At 36.9% G+C, this 21964-nt stretch overlaps 1 protein-coding gene across 1 annotated transcript; it reads left to right on the forward strand.

Moving 5' to 3' along the window:
* Positions 1–884: 884 nt before the first annotated feature.
* Positions 885–4461, forward strand: LOC127085355 (uncharacterized). Its single transcript, XM_051025871.1, has 2 exons — positions 885–1622; positions 3474–4461. Exons 1-2 carry the CDS (start codon positions 1158–1160, stop codon positions 4245–4247), a joined length of 1239 nt encoding a protein of 412 aa, XP_050881828.1. The 5' UTR covers positions 885–1157; the 3' UTR covers positions 4248–4461.
* Positions 4462–21964: the final 17503 nt, after the last annotated feature.

Consider the following 21964-nt stretch of genomic DNA (forward strand, 5'->3'; position numbering starts at 1 on the left):
AATCACTCTTAAATTATAAAAATAATAATAATCTGACAATTTATAAATATTTTTTAAAAATAGATCAGTCTTATAATAATAAAAATAAATAAATAAAAATTATTTTGATTTGATCGGGTTTGATTTTCAATGTTCAAGCCCAGTCGAATCAATCTTATACTATTTAAACTAAATGATTGAATCAATTTGACTTAAGTTTTTTTTAAAAAAAATACAATAAATTGGTCGACTCTAAACAAATAATTCAAATTTATCAATCAAAAAGAGATCATGAAAAAAATTCAGTCACCAATGACAATGAACTTGTCATCAATGTATATTGGCTTTTCAAAATTTATCCAGTATTACAAGTTTCGAAAATCTACTTATGTTATTTCTTTTTTTAAAATAATTATTCCCTCCTTATCAATTTATAAAATAAAAAACAAAAAATAACACTTATTTTGCCGATAAAAAAATATTAATTTTATTTCATTTAATAATTTTATTTTAAAAAAATCATTTTTTTCCAAAACAAAATTATATATAAATTGCATTTAATTTAGTTTTCGTAATTTATTCTATAAATATCAACTAATCAAAATTGTTTTTATATATTTCCATAAAATATATTTAAAAAAAGACAAAAAAAAAATAATACAACTTAAAAAGAAATTGTATCCCGAAAAAGGAAATAAATCCACCTTATGCTACTCCATTAATATAAATTTAAATATTCAAAATAATATCAACTTCAAATCTTATCATCCTATTTAATACTATTGCATTTTTTTAATTTTAATTTAATCTTTTGTAAGTATTTTGGTACGAGGTAGTACATCTTAGCTTCTAGATATACAGCCACCTACCCTAGCTATCCAATCTAAAACAACCACAACCACTTTTGTACCATTTCAAAACAGACTACACATTGATTCCAAGGGTATTACTCGTCTAAACCAATTCAGGTTGGCGTAACTAAATTGATCATAAGAAAGAAACTCTTTTTTACTTTTCAATCCTTCTCTTCTAGTCTCTTCTCTTTCCAACCTTCCTCATCACGCTATATATCCACGATAATACCCACTCCCATCAACCATTCTTTTCACACTGCATTTTATTTTCTGTTAGTTTCATTACACGTATCACGTGATTACAAAAAACTCGGTTGAGTTGAGATGGTTAAAACTCCTAGAAAATTTATGAATCCTTTTAGTAAATCCATTTCCGATACTAATCGGCGTTTCATTGTGTTAATGATTCCTCTTCTTGCTTTTATTATATTATTCTCCTTTCTTTTCGACCTTCCTTTTCAGAAAGTTAAGAATGGCTTTTTCAGCAGCGATTCTTCATCATCACCTTCGAAAGATGAACTGTTACGATCGAAAATTGCAGTGTGTTTGGTAGGTGGTGCTAGAAGGTTCGAATTAACTGGACCTTCGATAATGGATATGATACTGAAAGAATACCCTAATTCTGATCTTTTTTTGCATAGTCCGTTAGACTCCGATGCATTCAAATTCTCATTGTTGAAATCTGCTCCGAGAATCGCCGCCGTTAATATATTTCAACCTCAACCGTTGCCGGAGAATGAAACTTTTGTTCGAGTTCTATCAGCTCAGAACTCGCCTAACGGAATCCAGGTTTCGTAACTATTTTCCACTTTTTTATTTATTTTTTCATTATTATTTTCCTAATTTCTGAAAATATTGCTTCAAGTTGTTTTTTGTTATACCTGTTGGATAATTTGTTATACTGTTTTGAGTAACGGAATTGAACCACTTTTTTTTGGTGGACAAAATCGAACCACTTTTTATTTTTTGAATTGATTCGAACCACTTTGCTTTGTGATCTATTATTTCAAAAGCATGTTTATGATTGTAACGTAAGAGGGAAAAAACAAATTCCATTATATTTCTTGAAGTACGTTTTAGCTTCCAAATCCATTCAAAAGTTTGGTAGGAAAATTGTTGTAAGGTGATTAGTCATGAAAGAGTGCGACATAAATTTTATCATAACGTAACATTAGATAGGAAGTTCTTATCCTAAAGTTTACCTTTATTCCTGCAACAGTATAAAAAGTTTTTTTTCTCTTAAATATGTTAATTGTATCAATAAAAGTTAAAGATTTTTCTGTTTGTCTTCTTTTTAAAATAATTTTCAAATGTCACTTTAGAGATGAATATCAAAAATAATAATTAATCTTTTAGAAATGAAAATAAAAAAAATTCCATAACTTAGAGATAATGGATATATTTAAACATTTTTTAATATTTTAAGCAAATGTTATTGGTTTATTCAAGCTGGTGAGAGGTAATTTTATTTTATGGTGTCTTGTTACTATGGTGTTTAATTTTAACTCAAATGAGAGTTTATAAAATTATTTTATTGAATCTATTTGAATTTTTTTTATCAATGTATCTGTTTAATTTTTTTTCAACAACACTTTTGATGAGATAAAACTTAAAAACTAAGATTTCGCTGTTTTCAATCGCTATCTATAGACATCATTACTCTTTGATTAGCTTCATTGTAGCCCACATCTATCTTAAACCACATCTATATTCTTTTATGTAATAAAGTGAATTTATTGGTTCAGAAGAGTTCAGAAGAGAATTTCACTTTTCATAAAAGTACACCACTTTCAATAATTTAAAACCGTACTAGTATAATGATCTTATAATAAATATTTTAGTTTTATTTTTTAATTTATAATATCAATTTTGAATTTTTACTCTCTGATATATTCTAAATCTATGAAAGTGTGATATGGTGATAATAGAGAAATTCGGTCTGTATAACCACATATTACTACACATATAATCATAAAGTCGAGAAAATATAAAAAAGAATTTTTTGTAATTTTTTAATTTTTTTTTCAGGAGTTCTTTTAAATATAAATACTTATGTGCCCTAGGAACAAAATTAATAATTAAATAAAATAATAATGTGTTGAAAATTATACATTGATTTTAATAATAATTTAAAATTAATTTTTTAATTGTTTTTTCCAATACAAAATTTTTATAAATAAATTTCTTATCCAGTTATCATTATCTATTTTAAATTTTCAATATAACTTTTTTTTTTGGTTTCATTCTCATTTTTATTTTGGCTAGATATACAAATACACATCAATTAAGATAATATATTTTTCATCATAAAATTATAAAATATTTTCTTTTATATAAATTTTTTAATTAAATAATAAGTAAGATAAGTTTTTTTAAATTTTTTTATTAAAAATAATTGTGTAACTTCTCTTATAAAATCTTTTTTAAGGTAGAAAATCATTTACAAAAGTTTTTGGCTTCTAGATTAAAATCAAACTTTTGCTTATTTTTTCTTATGTAAGAGTTCAATTGAAACTTTGGTAGGAAAAAAAGAGTTCAATAACTCAAGACAAGCCATTTGAAAAGTTGAGACAATGTTTTTGGTTTTTAAAAGTCAGAGAATAACTACGAGATTGTATTAAATTTACATTCATTTTGCAGGGGCTTATTCAATATTTTGACCTAGTGGAAGGCTGCGTAACAATGATAAAATCACACCAAATAAAAAACAACATCAAGTACGATTGGATAATCAGAACACGTGTTGACGGGTACTGGAACGGCCCACTCGGTCCAGAAAATTTCGTTCCGGGTCAATACCTGGTCCCATCCGGTTCATCCTACGGCGGACTCAATGACCGGTTCGGTATAGGTGACCTAACAACTTCAACAATAGCATTATCTCGTCTCTCTCTCATCCCCAAACTAGATTCTGCTGGATTCTCAAATCTCAATTCAGAATCAGCCTTCAAAGCGCAACTCACAACTCAGAAAGTAAGCTACCAAACAAAACGACTCCCATTTTGCATAATTTCGGACCGGAAGTACGACTTTCCACCGACCCGGTTCGGTGTACCGGTTGCAGCATTGTCGAGCCGCGGTCCGTTGAGTGGAACTAAGTGTAGACCGTGTAAACCGGTTTGTGTAGGTGTGTGCGTGGAGTATGTGATGATGTGGGTTGAGAAGGGATGGAGTTGGACCGATTGGGCCGATGGGTCACTCGAGCTGTGTAATGCTGAGGAAAGTTGGGAAGATGGTTGGGAAAAGGTTTTTGATAAAGTTGCTGGAAAGAAGTTTGGTGATGCTAGGAAGAAAATTCACTCTATGAATTTTGATGATTGTATTCATGATTTCATTCAGTTGAAAAATCTCACTGCTCAATGGAATGCTCCTCCCATTGAAGAGATTTGTGCTTTGGGGTTAACACATTCTTGAACAAAATTGATTTTCCTTTTTTTTAGTATTCCACGTGTAGTTTAGCGTCTCCGGAAATCAAAATTGGCCGAACATAGAAAACATAGAAAACAAAGAATGAAAGATACACAGTATATTGTTTTGGTTTTTTAGGTTAAAATTTTGATATACTGGTGGGTGGTGGCATCATATAGAGATATGAAATGATGTTGATATTAAATTAGTTTTTATTTTATTTTAATGGTGTTATTCATGTTTTTGACTCCAAGTAAAATGTTTGTTAATTATATTATTAATTTTTGACGATGAATGTAAGTGAATCTTAATGGTTTGTTGTTTGGATGAAGAAAGAAAATAAGTAAACTGATTGTAAGAGGAAAGAATCTTAAAAGAAGGTAACTAAAAAAAAAAGTATGTATATTATTTTTGTCTTTAAGTATAAAATTCTTGTAGAATAAATCACATTTTTTTTTAAAAATTATTAATGTGTTAGACTATTTTGTATAATTTTACACATATTATAAGAAGAAAGTTGTTTAATGTTTATGTAAAAAAAGATTAAAGATATATAAATAAAGAAATAAGTAATCCTGTTTTGCATTAAAATCAAAATTGATTGATGAACGATTGATTGATATGGATCATAAGGATGAACTCAAATTTTCGGTACAGTGGAGAAGAGGTTGACTTATAACATTAACATTCCATTGTCTATGTCATTATGAAAGTGAGATGAGACAAATGAGAATTGAATTTGAATTACCTGAGAAATGACGCATTCTCCCTTTAATATCGACGTGAGATGCAGAGATCCGTACAATTGGTCTTGGGTTCAAATTACATGCTTCCTGGTCTAGGATAGTGCGCCTGTAACACCCTGATCCTTGATCCCTGACTCAATATTTAAACAAAATAGTTTGAATAAAATCAACTACTAAAGTGTGTCCAAAAACCAAATAGTCATGCAAATACACAGCGGGAATTAAACAAAGTTCAACATAAAGTCTCAATAACAACTCCAACAAAACAAAACAAAACTTCACACAATGAAGGAAGACATCATATTATCGCATCTCGAAAAATACGATTCCTCGCGATGGTCGCGGAAAATACTTATGTTCGAACAGAGTCGCCACCGAACTTTATTTATCCCAATGAAGGGATAGGAAAATATCGATAAAACCTTTAGAAATGGAATAATGGTCGTCGCAACCATATTCGGGTTCGGGAGTGGATTACGTAAGGGGAAGGTATTAGCACCCCTTACGTCAGTTGTACTCAACGGGAACCTTTTAATTCTAATTTGCGTTTCGAGTGTTAATTTATGTTTGTTTGTTATCTTTGGGTTATAAAATATTAAAAAATAGAAATGGATGAGAACCTCAGAAAAGAGAAAGGGGAGGTTTTTTATTAGTGTGTTCGCGAAGATACAACAATCTCCTGCCTACGTATCCTTATGGTTTAATAAGGAAGTCAGAACATTCGTAGTTCAGGGAACTACGATTGGTTGGTGTTTTTTTAATGAACAACTGTTTAGATCTCGTTCTAAAGGCTAAACGTTGGCTTGTCTACTCTCGGCGGAGGCTTAAGCATTGGTTTGTTATGCGCATTAGAAATGATTAAATGGTGTTCTCTTGAAAAGAGTTTTGGGTCACACAGGGGTGGCAAGTTGGATTAATATGTTGGATCTTTTGATTGGTTGAGATGTTTTTGGTTAGATGACGATCACTCGGATAATCGAGTAAGACAACTCGTATCCTACCAGTCGGGAAAGGGAGTAAAAGACTCTTGGATTAATATGTTGGATGTTTTGATTGGTTGAGATGTTTTTGGTTAGATGACGATCACTCGGATAGTCGAGTAAGACAACTCGTATCCTAATAATCGAGAAAGGGAATAGAAGACTCTAGACCGCTTTCTGTTTCATCTGAATATTTATGAAGATAAAGTTGTGTAAGGTTGACGTATTTTAGCATGAACGACAAATACTCGAATGACTGAGTAAGACAACTCATATCCAAGCATTTGAGAAGAGGAGTTGAAAGCTCAAAACCATCTCCTTTTTCGTATAGTTTGTTAAGAAAATGATTTGATTAAGTTGTATGTTTTGTGGAAAAATGACAATTGTTCGACTGGCCGAGTAAGAGAACTCGTATTCGTCCAATTGAGGAATGAAATTGAAAACTCAAAGTCAACTCCTTTTTCATTTAACTTATTGTGAAAATATTTTGATTTAATCGGGGCTTGGAGATTTGTGGAGGAACGACAATTATTTGACTAAACAAGTAAGAGAACTTGTACTCAAATAGTCGAGGAGAAAAAATTGAAGACTCAAAGAATTTGATTTGTTTGTGCTTAGGTGGATTAGAAATGACGGTTGTTCGATTAATCGAGTACAAGAGTTCGTGTTCAAATAATCGAGGAGAGGAGTTGAAAACTCAAAGCCATTACCTCTTTTATTCTTAAGTGAAATAGTATTTGATTGTGATTAGGTGTTTTTAATTTTTAATAAAAAATACTCGATGTTGGATCGAGGTTTTAAATTTGTATTTTGTGAATGGATTAAATTTATTTAGTGAATAGTTCATCTAATCGATTAATTAAAACCGGATAGGTCTCATTGTAAGAAGGCCCAAGAGTAAGCCATGTGAGGTTGATGGCGATACTTTTACAAGTAATCGACTTACAAAGGTGTTTTGAATTGATTTGGAAAAGGCGCACTCGATATTGACCGAGGTTTGTATTTACATGTGCATATGAATTGAATTATGAAAATGGTCTCGAAATGAGATTGCTTATGAATTTTAGCTTATGCAACGTGAATGCAAAGTAACCAACAAGAAATTAAAGAGTCTCATTGTAAGGTAGCCCAAGAGAAAGCCTTTTGTGTGCTAAAGTGACCTAAGCTAAACAAAGGATAATGGTCTTACAAACATGCCCCCCTAAGGTGGTGCCATGATGCCATTCTTACAACATGCATGTAAGCTACGGGTGAAAATCCAAGTGTTTACAAAGTATCACAAAGAGTAAAGGAAGGTTTCCAAGCAAAGGTCCTAAGATGAAATCATCTAAGTCCAAGTTGCTTAAGAGTGGAGTGAATATTTTTGGTCTTACCATTTTATCATGTTTTTGTTACTTTTAATGTATGATGACAATAAAATAAATAACAAGTAAATAAACATGCATGATGAGTTTGTACAATGATGATGATAATGAGTACTTGAATGTAAATTACAAGGTAATGACATAAAAGTAAATCGCAAGATAAAGAATGACAATATTGCAATAAAAATGGTTAGTGAATGTAAATGACATTTTAATAAATAACAAGTTAGTAGTACCAAAATCACAATAACAAAGGTTAATGATAAACAAAGTTAGTGAAATATAATTAGTGGTTAGTAATACGTACAAAGTGAACATCTTGAGGACTATTTTTCATAGGTCAAAAAGACTCAAAACATGACACATTAAGGGATAACTTATCATTGATGCAAAGTAGTGAAGATGATTTGAAAAATCAACTAACAATAGATTTGTAACAAAAAAAGTTATGCAACCCTAAGTCCATCTATCAATATTTTAAAAGATTATAATTTGTTCTCTTTATTTTTGTTTTTACTCCTCTTTTATTTAGCAAGATAGTAAAAGAGTAAATAGATTAGCATGATGTAAATGATATGGTTAGATAACAATAAACATAAACATAAATTACTTGAAATAAAGTGAACAATAAAATAAGTTCCAAGGAAGTAAAGTGTAATAATATAAATGTTAGGAGTTAGTAGTTAGTGGTTAGTAGAATAATAATAAGCAAATAGAATAACAAGTTAATGTAAAGAAAATGGTTTCATCTATGTATCAAATGACCCAAACATGGTTGAAATAGAGGCAACATATCAATGCCTCAAAGTATCATGAAGGATCTATTGATCAATCATTAATAGGTTTGAAACATTGAAGGTTTTATCCACTCTAAACAACCATAGCCATGATCTAATAGATCCCTTCAACCAAATAAATGTGAAAACAAGTCAACAATAAATAGCAAATGAAACGAAATACTAAGTTTGATTAAAGATGGTGGATAAGAGTAGCAAGAGTAAGAAATCCCAAAAAAAAGGTGTAAGCCAAAGTTAATCATTTTTACAAGCTTGAGTCTAAAACCTCTCAAAAGATCAACCAAGAATAAGCAAACATTTCCAACACAAAAACAGAACCAAAAAGTTAACAAAGTTTAAGCTAAAGTCATTACCCAAAAAATGTTGGAAAAGGGTAAGTTGAAATGATGTTGAGCTTGGATATGAAGCAAAGGGTTTGGAATGAAAGTGTTTATGGTGGAAATCTAGTGAAGGAGCTGAGTTATGAGTGTTAGAGAGTGAGAAATATGAAAGAGGATAAAAAGTTGGTGGGGTGACTTTTTAAGTGAGAAAGATTTTTTTGTTTTGACCTAGGTTTGGGGAGGAGAGTGAATGGTACTTGGACAGAACTTTTGGGGGCTAAGAAGCATGAAAAATGAGGGGAAATAACACCTCTATTTATAGGGAAAGTAGGTGGAAAAGGGGGTGACCCAAAAGGTACTCTATGTAAAAAACAGAGCTACTACTACTGCCTGCGCAGGTGTAATCGATTACCATGATTGGGGTAATCATTTACACCATCCAAAATGGCCTGGAACTCAATTTTGGGTCTGTGTAATCGATTACCATGATTAGGGTAATCGATTACACAGTCCAAAATGGCCTAGAAATCAATTTTTCTCCGTGTAATCGATTATCATGATTAGGGTAATCGATTACACAGTCCAAAATGGCCTGGAAATCAAATTTTGGTTTGTGTAATCGATTACCATGATTAGGGTAATCGATTACACAATCCAAAATGGCCTGGAAATCAATTTTTGTCTGTGTAACCGATTACCATGATTAGGGTAATCGATTACACTGTACAAAAATTGCCTGGAAATCAATTTCTTGTCTGTGTAACCGATTACCATGATTAGGGTAATCGATTACACAGTACAAAAATTGATTTTTTCCCTTATTTCTTTTCTTGATCTTTAACCGGATAACCCCAGTTTTTTCGGGGTGTAAACACCATGCCTTGGGTCCATGTAATACGTATTTGGTTATGACAGTTCAACGAAAATATGATGATGAATTTATGAAAGCATGCATGAATAATAACAAGACAAGATAGTAATCACGAATATAACATTATTCTCAATCACACTCAAAACACAACCAAACATATCATGATGTAGGTGCAATGTAATGCCACAATCTCTATCTCAAATGCATGTGATACCAAAATCACTGGGATCAGATGTATGTTACTGATATTCCCATATCTTTGGTTCCTTTTTGAATCGTGTCCCTCTCTAGACGTGAGACTGTCATAGTCCATCTCTGAATCATACCATCACTGGACCAAAGTCTTACCTATCTCCGAAATACATGAATGCGTGATCACAAACAACACAACATGGAACATAAATATCATCTCAAAATCATAACAAACACAAGTCACAATCATTCACAAAAGGTTTCACTCTCGAAGCTAAAGATGGTGGATAAGAGTAGCAAGAGTAAGAAATCCCAAAAAAAAAGGTGTAAACCAAATTTAATCATTTTTACAAGACTCTCCGAGGATATTAGAGCAGTATCTCTAAAAGAATCCGAAATGAGACTCTTCATATTGATGAAGCAGCATCTCAAACAGTAAAAATGAGATTCTCTGTATCGAGTCGAAGCAGTATCTTATATGATAGAATTAAGATATTCCAGCAACGGAAAAATACCTTAACCGAATCTAAGACTCTCCGAGGATATTAGAGTAGTATCTTTAAAAGAATCTTAAATGAGACTCTTCATATTGATGAAGCAGCATCTCAAACAGTAAAAATGAGATTCTCTATATCGAGTCGAAGTAGCATCTTATATGATAGAATTAAGATATTCCAGCAAGGGAAAAATACCTTAACCGAATCTAAGACTCTCTTAGGATATTAGAGCAGTATCTCTAAACAGATAAATGAGATTCTTCAGCTAAACGAAGCAGTATCCCAAACAGATAAATGAGATTCTTCAGATGAATGAAGCAGTATCTCAAACAGATAAATGAGATTCTTCAGATAAATGAAGCAGTATCTCGAATATTCGTCTGTTGGGGGAATTTTTGAAAAGAAAAGACTCCTTTGAGGGAGATTTACTAGAAATGCTCTGTATGGGGAAAAGATCATAAAGGACTTTTTAGGGTAACCTTTGCTTGGAAGCAATGATTGCAAAGAAAAATGTTGGGAATATCATTATTAATCGTAAATTCGAAAAAATGATTTACTGAGATATAATCCCACGAGCATATGCAGGGTAATAACTTCATTTGAAATGAGGAATGTCCATGAATGACCTTGGATCCTGACATTTTATATTTGATTTTTGTATGATGTCCCACTTTAGGTGGGAATTCCATGCATGGAATGGTATATGAGATGCATGCAAGTATGCAATTTGCTGGGGATATTTGGCTGTGCATGAAGGAGTGTGAATGATTTTTATTTTTTTGTTGAACTTCCCATTTTATAAGTATGCTGATGATTGATATGACCGTGTTTTTTTTTAATTTTTCTGTTCGGTAGGAAAACCATTTACGAATGATTTATATGATGCATGTTAGGATGACAATGGGTAATGGGACATGCCCCAGTTAAGACGTTTTTTGCTTAGGGGTATGATGCCAAAAGTGTGGACTTTTGTTATTGGGGTGTGATGCCAATAGTGTGGACTTTTGTTATTGGGGTGTGATGCCAATAGTGTGGACTTTTGTTATTGGGGTGATCCAGGTTACTGAAAGGTTCAGACCTCTCAACACGCGATACTCCATCCATGATTTACCAATGTTTCTGTTGGAAATGTATGGAGCCTTGCCCCGGTCTGGCTATACCATAAGTACATTTATGAGAGGTATGAATTAGTAGTTGAAAGGAGCATAACTATCTGCAATCAGTCCTACACCTTTATGAAAAACAAGAATGAATCTTGGAGACTAAAGGATTTGCCCGCTTACTGTTTCAAAAGCAATTTTACCACTTTGTTTGAACATGTGTTTTATTTTCTCCAATAATTTTTAAAAGTGATGTTTATCAAAAATAAAAAGATGCTTTGCAAACAAAACAGATAAAATATAAAAATGATTTGGGCATAACTTTGTTGAGAAGATTTTCTCCTTTATTGATTTGCCCCTTAAATGGGTGATTGTACATAAAGATGCAATTCCTTAATGAGGTAATTGCTGTGCATAGAAACAAAATGGCAATGAAAATTGAGTTCTTATTGAGTTTCCACACTGCTATGATCTTTATGTCTTTGGTAGTCCAAGCACTTTGCTTTCGAAAAGTGAGGTAAGTTGATTCTTTGTCCTCGAGGATACGTCAGATGTCTGTAAGTACAGCCTTTTGCCTTGGAATTAATCCCTAACTTTTGCCTGGACCGCCCTTTCGGGTTTTCGATCCACCGGGATACCCATTTTTGCCTGAGTCGCCCTTTCGGGTTTTCAACTCAGCGGGTCAAATTCTTTTATTTTCATCCCTAATTTTTGCCTGGATCGCCTTTTCGGGTTTTCAATCCACCGGGATAGCCATTTTTGCCTAAATCGCCCTTTCAGGTTTTCGATTTAGCAGCTTTTATTATTCCACTTTTTTAGGCGAAGTACTTTTTAACAGCATCAGTGTTGGTGGGAAGCGGCAACTCATCACCGTCCATAGTTGCTAGAATTAGAGCGCCTCCGGAAAAGGCTCTAACCACCACAAACAGACCTTCATAATTTGGTGTCCATTTCCCTCTAGAGTCTTTGTGAATAGGCAAGATTTTCTTCAGCACTAAATCCCCCTCCTGAAACACCCTGGGATGAACTTTCTTGTCGAATGCCTTCTTAAGACGCCTATGATAGAGCTGACCGTGACCTAACGCTTTCAAGCGTTTCTCCTCAATAAGGTTGAGCTCGTCATACCTTGATTCAACCCATTCTGCCTCATCTTGCTTAGCCTCCATCAAGACTCTCATCGAGGGGATCTCTACTTCTATAGGGAGAACTGCTTCCATACCGTATACCAAGGAATAAGGGGTTACCCCTGTTGAAGTTCGTACCGACGTGCGATAGCCATGTAACGCAAAAGGTAACATCTCGTGCCAATCCTTGTACGTGACAACCATCTTCTGGATGATTTTCTTGATATTTTTATTTGCAGCTTCAACAGCCCCATTCATCTTAGGTCGATAGGGTGATGAGTTATGATGCTCAATTTTGAATGTTGCACATAAATCATCCATGGTCTTGTTGTTGAGATTGGACTCATTATCAGTGATGATCTTGTTGGGAATCCCATATCGACATATGATGTTATTTTTTAAGAAACGGGCGACTACGTGCTTTGTGACATTCGCATAAGACGCGACTTCCACCCATTTGATAAAGTAATCTATGGCCACCAAGATAAATTTGTGTCCATTTGATGCTTTGGGCTCTATCATTCCAATCATGTCGATGCCCCACATAGAGAAAGGCCAAGGCGATGCTATGACATTCAGCGGGGTAGGCGGTACATGTATTTTGTCAGCATAGATTTGGCATTTGTGGCATGCTCTGGTGTAATGATAACAGTCGGCTTCCATCGTCAACCAGTAGTAACCTGCCCTTAGGATTTTCTTTGCCATGACATGCCCATTGGCGTGCGTACCGAAAGACCATTCGTGTATGTCCCTCATAAGATGATCTGCTTCATTTTTGTCCACACACCTCAACAAAACCATGTCATAGTTTTGCTTGTACAATACCTCTCCATTCAAGAGGAATTTTGATGCCAACCTCCGGAGGGTCCTTTTGTCAAGGCTGGAAGCCTCTGCCGGATATTCCCGCTTCTCCAGATACTGTTTGATATCAAAGAACCAGGGTTTACCATCTGGCTCTTCCGCTGTCGTTAGGCAATGAGCAGGTTCATCAAAACGCCTAATTTCAATATGAGGCTGATGGTTGGGCCATATCAATTTGTACATGGAAGTCAGAGTTGCTAAGGCATCTGCCATCTGATTCTCTTCTCGAGGAATATGAGAGAAAGTGATTTCGTCGAACTTTGGGAGTAGCTTCAGCACGTAATCCCGACATGGAATTAGGTTAGCATGTATTGTTTCCCAATCGCCTCTGATTTGATGTATGACTAGAGCGGAGTCCCCGAATACTTCTAGTATCTTGATCTTCAACTCAATAGCTTCTTCCAACCCTAGTATGCAAGCTTCATACTCGGCCATGTTATTTGTGCAGGTAAAACAAAGCTTTGCGGTGAATGGTAGATGGAAATTCTTGGGAGACATCAACACTGCCCCAATTCCATGGCCTATTGCATTTGAGGCACCATCAAACATGAGTGTCCAGCCTACTCTTGGCTCAAGCCTTTCTTCTGGTTCGGAGTCTTCAACATCCTTAACAACCATGATGTTCTCATCTGGGAAGTCAAATTTCAAAGATTGGTAATCCTCCAGTGGTTGGTGAGCAAGATGGTCTGCTAATATGCTTCCTTTGATCGCTTTTTGCGCAACATATTGGATATCATATTCTGACAACAACATCTGCCATCGGGCAATCCTACCAGTGAGAGCTGGTTTCTCGAATATGTACTTGATGGGATCCATTTTAGATACCAGCCAAGTCGTGTGAGTTAGCATGTATTGCCTGAGACGCTTAGCGGCCCATGCGAGTGCACAACAAGTCTTCTCGAGTAATGAATATCTGGTCTCACAATCATTAAATTTCTTGCTCAGATAATAGATGGCATACTCTTTTCTACCAGTTTCATCTTGTTGTCCCAATACACAACCCATTGACTCGTCGAGCACGGTTAGATACATGATGAGAGGTCTCCCTTCTGCAGGGGGCATCAGAATTGGTGGCTCTTACAAGTATTCTTTGATTTTATCGAAGGCTATTTGGCAGTCATCGTTCCACTCCATGCCTTGATTCTTCCTCAGGAGCTTGAATATTGGTTTACATGTTGTAGTAAGGTGAGAGATAAACCTGGCGATGTAATTTAGTCTCCCCAAGAAACCACGAACCTCCTTTTCAGTCCTCGGTGCAGGCATGTTTTGAATGGCTCGAACCTTGTCAGGATCTACTTCAATTCCTTTTTGGCTTACAATAAAGCCTAAAAGCTTCCCAGATCGAACCCCAAATATGCATTTGTTAGGATTAAGTCTCAACCTAAACTTCCTCAAACGAGCAAATAGTTTCCCCAGGTTGGTGATATGTTCTTCTTCTGTCTGGGATTTGGCAATCATGTCATCGACATACACCTCAATCTCTTCATGAATCATCTCGTGAAAGAGAGTCACCATGGCACGTTGATATGTTGCCCCAGCGTTCTTTAATCCAAACGGCATTACTTTGTAACAAAAGGAGCCCCAAGGGGTAATGAATGTGGTCTTCTCCATGTCCTCAGGATCCATTTTAATTTGGTTGTATCCAGAGAAACCATCCATAAAGGAAAACACGGAGAACTGAGCTGTGTTATCCACCAATACATCAATGTGAGGTAATGGGAAATCGTCTTTGGGACTGGCTCTGTTTAAGTCTCGGTAGTCTACGCACATGCGAACTTTTCCATCTTTCTTTGGTACTGGTATGATGTTGGCAACCCATTGTGGGTACTTAGCAACTTCTAGGAAACCAACGTCAAACTGTTTTCTCACCTCTTCTCTAATCTTGAGAGCCATATCTGGTCGAGTCCTTCTTAGCTTTTGTTTGACCGCAGGGCATTCTTCTTTAAGGGGAAGCTTGTGGGTCACGATATTAGTGTCTAATCCGGGCATGTCTTGGTATGACCAGGCAAACACGTCGTCATATTTGTGGAGGAGTTCTCTCAATCTTGTCTTCACTGTATCTTGAAGTGCGGCGCCTACCCTCACCTCTCTCTTATCTTCTTCTGTTCCCAGATTGATAACTTCAACGTCTTCTTGGTGTGGTTGAATGACCTTCTCTTCTTGTCTGAGTAATCTGGCCAACTCTTCAGGGAGTTCGCAATCTTCCCCCAATTCGTCTTCAGCTTGGTAGATTGGACAATCAAAATTATATTGGACCTTAGTAGTGTCGTTATCAATGGTCTCGGTGGTGTTTCTGCATGTTATGATTTATGCAGTTTATTTAGAAAGTGCGTGCATAAAAATTGATTTCCATTTTTGTAAATAGATAAAAACGAAAGGAAAGGAACAAAAATTTGGATGCAAATTGTCATTTCATATATGATAAAAACTCTTGAAAAAGATAAAGGAGGCCCTACAACATGCCACTCTGCCTTGGGCAGAGCACAAGGTTTTGTCTAAAAGGATAAAATTACTTTTGAAATATTTGGGGAACTTTCACAACCTTCCAGTTTGTTAGTTCTTCATTAGGTGCGGCTTGACGCATCCAGCTAGACACCCCCTTTTCGCGATCTTTTTCACTGATCATTACCACCTGCTTGCCAAAGATGTGGCCAGCGCTGGTGAACGTTTTCTCTACAGAAGGAATCTTCTCTTTGTCAGGTTGGTTACCGGCTTTGTGTGATGACGGGTCATACCCCAAGCCAAACTTGTCTCGTTTCTCTTTCACTTCCACTACTTTGCCTCAGTGTTGTGCATCTTCACTTTCCATAATAACTTTAGCTCCTTGCCACGAGGCCATGGATGGTCCTGATTTCGGGACCTCCAAGGTCTGTTGGACGGCCATCATGTTTACCACTTCCAAGGATTGGAATGGTGTTTCACTGATTTCACCATCTACCTCGATATATCGAAAAGATGTCAAGTGACTAACCAAGATGTCTTCCTCTCCTCCAATCACAATCATCTTGTCATTTATAATGAATTTCAGCTTTTGATGCAGAGTAGAGGTGACATCACCTGCGGAGTGAATCCAGGGTCTCCCATAGGCAACTGTAACCAGGATGTATGTCCATGATCTGGAATGTGATATTGAAAATTGTTGGACCTATCTTGGTTGGTAAGTCAACTTCTCCTATCACTGCTCGCCTTGAGCCATCAAATGCTTTTACGATTAGGGTACTAGGTTTCATACTTATCCCTTCTATTGGCAGCTTTATCAAAGTTGTCTTCGGCATGACATTCAGTGAGGAACCTGTGTCTACTAACACTCTTGACAATATAATATCTATGCATTTCAAGGAGATATGGAGGGCCTTGTTATGGTTCTTTCCCTCGATTGGTAGTTCATCATCATTAAAACCCAAGAAATTCCCAGTGGTCACACAAGCTATCACATCATCAAACTGTTCTATTGTTATATCCTTCGTGATATGAGCGGCGCTCAATACCTTCAACAGCGAATTCTTGTGTGCTTCTGAGTTGAGCAGTAGAGATAACATGGAAATTTTGGAAGGTGTTTGGTTTAGCTGGTCCACCACCTTATAATCGCTCTTCTTGATTATTCTCAAAAACTCCTCAGCCTCCTCACGAGTGACAGCAGCTTTAGGAGACATGTGCATGTCTTGCATTCCTTGATTAGGGATGGGGATCTGGACAGCAACCTCCTTCCCTTTAGCTCTTTCAGAAGTATCAGCAGCTCTTGGTGCGAACACTCGGCCACTACGCGTCATTCCTGCTGGCCCCACAATTGAAGTGACATTTGGTTCGTTGATTATCAAAGGTTGATCTTCCTGCCCCTGCTTAAAAGCTCTGGGCTGATATGTCCATGGGACTTCCTTCTCATCTTTATATTCGTATGGTGTTGGGAACTCCATCACCAACGGGCTTATGGGTATTTCTATTCTAACCTCATCATAGGGGATGTCCACCACGGCTATCTCTTCCTGACGCTTGTCTTGACACGGTAATTTATCTGTAACTCGCCTCGATCTAGCATTTGTTGTATAAAACTCCTCAACTCTTCATTGTTCTTTTCCTCAACCAGCTCTTCTAGGATCACACCACTCTTCAGCAATTGTGCTCCTATCATGGTGATAGGGATTTGAATCTCTTCAACCTTACGGATCAATTTGCCTTGACCACTCTCCTCAATGGCACTGACGGAAGCATCCTTATGCGTCAGCATAGGGTTGGAATTCACGTTCGGGCATCTCGGAGTGAATGAGACGGTTTTTGCTTCGATCAAGTCTTGTACCCGATTCTGAAATGCAAAGCAATTTTCCAAGGTATGACCAGGTGCTCCCATGTGAAACTCACAATGGGCGTTAGCGTCGTATCCGGGTGGATATGGAAAAACAACTGGTTTTAACTCCCTCAATGTTAGAAGGCCCTCCTTTTGCAGATATGGAAATATCTAACTATAAGGTACTAGTAGGGGATCAAGTTGCCTTCTTGGAGGTCTTGGCTTGAATTGTCTTGGTGGTGCTGTATTTTGCTGATGATGATGTGGTTGATACATTTGTTGTTGCTGCATTGGCTGTTGATAGGGTATAGGCACCACGGCGGCGACTTGACCATATGAAGCTTGTTGCTTCCCTTTATAATTTCTGGATATGGCATTTGTTTCACCTTCTCTTTTCTTCGGGAAGCCTCCAGAATACTTCTTCAGTGCGCTAGGTGCTTTCACCGCTCCTGGAATCTTTCCATCCCTCAACCCCTTCTCTATGCGGTCTCCAATTGTGACTAGATGTGCGAAGTCAGATGCTGCACTGCTCACTAATTGATCAAAGAATGGGTCCTTCAAGGTGTCCACAAATATCCCGGTCATTTCCTTTTCAGACAATGGTGGTTCTACCTGAGCAACCAACTCTCTCCACCGCTGGGCGTATTCTTTAAATGACTCACTCTCCTTCATAGTTATCCCTTGCAACTGCATTCGGTCAGGTTCCATATCTAAGTTATATTTGTACTGACGGAGAAATGTGTCAGCCAAATCCTCCCAGCTTTGAATCCGCCCTTGCTCTAAGCTCATGTACCATCTCAGAGATGCCCCACTCAGACTGTCTTGGAAACAGTGCACAAGTAGTTTGTCATTTTTGGTATGAGCAGCCATTTTTCTGAAGTACATTACCAGGTGACTTCTTGGACAAGTCTGTCCTTTATATTTCTCGAAATCAGGAGTTTTAAATTTAGTCGGGATGACTAAATTCGATACCAAACGCATGTTCATGGCAGAAGCACCGAAGATATTGTTTCCTTCTATGGCTTTGATCTTCTTTTCTATGACACGAAGCCTATCTGCAGCAGGATCTGGAAGTATCTTAGGTTTTGGTTGATCAGGCATATAGAATGCATCATACTGGTCATCTCCAATTTCGGATCCATGATGAGTAGACGTATCAGAAGGTTCTGCACGGTCTCCATCTCCTTTGCCTCCTACCGGTATCTGAACCAATCTCTTCTTGGTGGGGACATAACCCTCGTCTTGGGGGTTCAGACCTGGCGTGCTATCATTTCTTTTTGCCCTAGCTTCTTCCTCCTCGATCCTCTCTCTCTGAGCGACCGCGAGCATTGTCTCCAACAGCTGATCCATCTTCTCCTGGATCGTATTGATGCATGTCCTCATGGTAACCTGATTGGCCTCAACTTGCTCTAATGTCATCTTGTATTTGCTCCGCGTCTCGTATCGGTGTTGATTAGTCAGTGTGGCTGGATAAAGGGTAAAAAGGTTGGGTAAGTTTTTTGAATTTTTATGAAGCGTGATGCATAATGAAGATGCGAATGTTATGCATATTTTACTTTCAGGGAATCATTCGAGTTTCATTAGTTGTTAGTAATTCGAAGAAACAAGAAATACTTGGAATAACAATAATGGAGTAATTTTTAAACGTCATTCATTCAAGTACATAACATAGGGGCCCAAAGAAGGTCATAGTTCAAAAGTACATTTGTTAACAGAAAAAAATACAAGACATAAGCAAATTAAACAATTGGCTTTCTGGCCTGAAGCTCTTCTAGTTCCTCATTGAATCTCTTCAGCAACCCTTTACAGAGCAGAATAAAACTGATTATGGCTGGAGGAGTGCTATCTTCCTTCAATTCTTCGACTGCGTCTCTCAACTTCCATGGTAATTCTTTAGCTGCCCAATTACAGAACCCTACTAGCCCATCGAGTTTTGCACGAAACTTATCCCTAGCTCCTTGTAAGAAGTCTATGGTTTTCTTAAAGGATTCATAATCCTCAATCACATAGTCTCGCTCTTTCAACCATATGGAACTGTCTTGGCGTAATGACTCTAGTTGGTTCTTCCAATAGCTGACAGACTCCCTTGCATCTCTTACTTCTCGACACTTCTCCTCCCATATCATGGGTGACACCCTAGAAGCTTCAGTGGCTATTTTCTTGAGTCGTTGCTCCTGATCTACTTCAGCCTTTGCATGACGAACAAAATTGGGGAGCTCTTTTATCTGAGCCCCAAGTGTGTCCCTTATCGTCTTGTTTTCCTTCGTGGCTAGATGCCACCAACGCTCATTGTCTTGACATTCTTTCTGAGCTTGTCGTAGTTGACCCTTAAGAGTATCCAAACAATGATCAGCTTGTTCTAATCCCACCTTGATCTTTTTCCTCTTATGCTCCTCCTTGTTGAACTTTTCCACATGGGCTTGAAGTTGTGCCTCTTTTCTCTCAAGCTCCCATTTCATATTGTTTTTCTCATTGATGGTTTGTTGGAGTTTTATCTGCAGCTCTTCATTCTCTTTTTCTAGTTTTTCCATGGTGGTCTTGAGTTCCTCCATTTCTTCAATAGGGACATGGGTGAGCTTAGGTTCAGGAAGAGGTATAGGTGTCAGAATGACAAATGACATTTTAATAATCTGCACCCTTTCCTTTACCCACTGAAAATATGGTTCTTTTGTAATCCCATTTGCTCTCCCTAAATCAGCTTTCCGTTTTCGATTGACATTCTTCCAAGCTTCTTTGATTCGCTGGAATAAGCTAGGATTCTCAACCCCAAAGTTAAGTAACAAGAAAGCTTCCAAAGAATTTGCCTCTGGAGGGCCTTCCATTGGGCAGCCAAGTTGTCTGAGTGATAGGACTGGATTAGCATTCACACATCCTTGAGTTCTAATAAGCGGTAGATTTAGGAAATCTCCACAACTGAATATGATATCCATGTTGATGTATTCTTTGGAGTACCAAGAGAGATTTTTAGATCGGAGTGATCCTAATCTCTGAGGCCAACTAACATCTGTCTGCTCAACCCAAGCACCTGTCTTCGAAAGATGTTCTAGAAACCATTGATACAATAAAGGAGCACAACAAGCAATAAATCACTTCTTCTTAGTATACCTATGAATTATGTAATAGTAGACATCGGCTAACCAGCCATGTCTACGAAACCATCCATATTTGGGAACAGGACGACGCCATAGATGGCCAACGCAATAGCAGAGTAACAAGCATCCCAACTTTATGCTTTCAATAGGGTATGAGCTCTTTTCAAGAGAAAATTTAGTGGAAATCCTTTGGTATTCCCTTTGGTCTCTAGGTTAGCTTCTGCTTCCTTTTCACCCATGTGAAGCACACTAGCAATGACCTCAAAGGGCAAAGATTCATCTATCCCTTCAAATAGTGGCTTGTTCTTCATAGGAATCCTAACAAGACGCTCGAATTCTTCCAACGTTGGTGCTAGCTGGAAGTCTTGGAATGTGAAGCATCTTAAAGGTAGGTCATAGAATTGGGCCAAAGTGATTAAAGCGGTATGGTCCACTTGTTGATTGAGAATGCTGAGCAGATTGCCATAATTCTTTCCAAAGTTGATTCTGTACATCGGGTGCATCTGAGAGACCAAGTCACGTAAGCTCTTTAGATCGGGATCCTTGAACTTGAAAGAGTAAATGTTTCTTTTGCTTGATTCCATGTTTCTTGGATTCTTGCAACTCATGATACTCAGATTCCTTGGAAATAAAATAATATGAATGCTATGCTATGAATGATATTATGCGTGCCACATGTAGGTTAATATACAGGTCGTGAGAGTGGGTATTCTTGGTTACTAAACAAAACCCTTTTGGGAGGATGCTAAAGTTAAAAGGTTCCCAAAGTCATCAATCAATATTCAGGAAAGTTATTGTCATGATGAAAACTCATCTGCAAATAACATCCCCAAACCAAGTCTCGTTTGGGTGAGGCCTTCGTATGGTCCCAAAGAGGAAGACTCCTAGTGGGTCCATACTACACAACTCTCGAGTCTAAGGTTCTAATAAGGTTCTCAGGGTCATAGATCGAGGTTGGGAATACCACTGTAAGGTAGTAATACGCCCAAGGGATCTCATCTGATTGGGGCTTTCGTATTAACCCAATAAGTCTGGGACTTTTCAGGTAGATACTACATAACCACTGGATGTAATGGGTTAAAAGGTCCCTAGAGTCATTGATCCAACTTGAGAATACTATCATTGTGACGAAGACTCGTCGGGCAATAATATCTCAAGAGAATCTCCTCTAGGCGGGGTTTTCGTTTCTTCCCAACAAGGAAGACTCCTTGTGGGCGTCCACTACGCAACCACCAACTTAATCTTATGGTTTTCCTCAGACTCGGGTGGAGAGCCTATCTCACAAAGTATCACCAACCAGAGAACCCCAAATAAGGCATAGTCAATAAATCATAATATAATAATTATGACAGAATAATAATAGCAGAATAAAAAATAACAGATACACAAACAAGATTAACACATAATATAGAAACTGAACTAAATTAGGCTTCACTCTCTTTTGCTTGGAGCTAGTCCCCAGCAGAGTCGCCATCTGCCGCATCTCGAAAAATACGA

The sequence above is a fragment of the Lathyrus oleraceus genome, chromosome 5 (assembly GCF_024323335.1).
Source record: "Lathyrus oleraceus cultivar Zhongwan6 chromosome 5, CAAS_Psat_ZW6_1.0, whole genome shotgun sequence".
Taxonomy (NCBI): Eukaryota; Viridiplantae; Streptophyta; class Magnoliopsida; order Fabales; family Fabaceae; genus Lathyrus; species Lathyrus oleraceus.

What these genes read in the sequence shown, in the direction of transcription:
- LOC127085355 (XM_051025871.1), top strand. Translation starts at nt 1,158, where the DNA reads ATGGTTAAAACTCCTAGAAAATTTATGAATCCTTTTAGTAAATCCATT. An exon ending in ACTCGCCTAACGGAATCCAG is followed by an intron (nt 1,623 to 3,473) that starts GTTTCGTAACTA and finishes TTCATTTTGCAG; the next exon opens with GGGCTTATTCAATATTTTGA.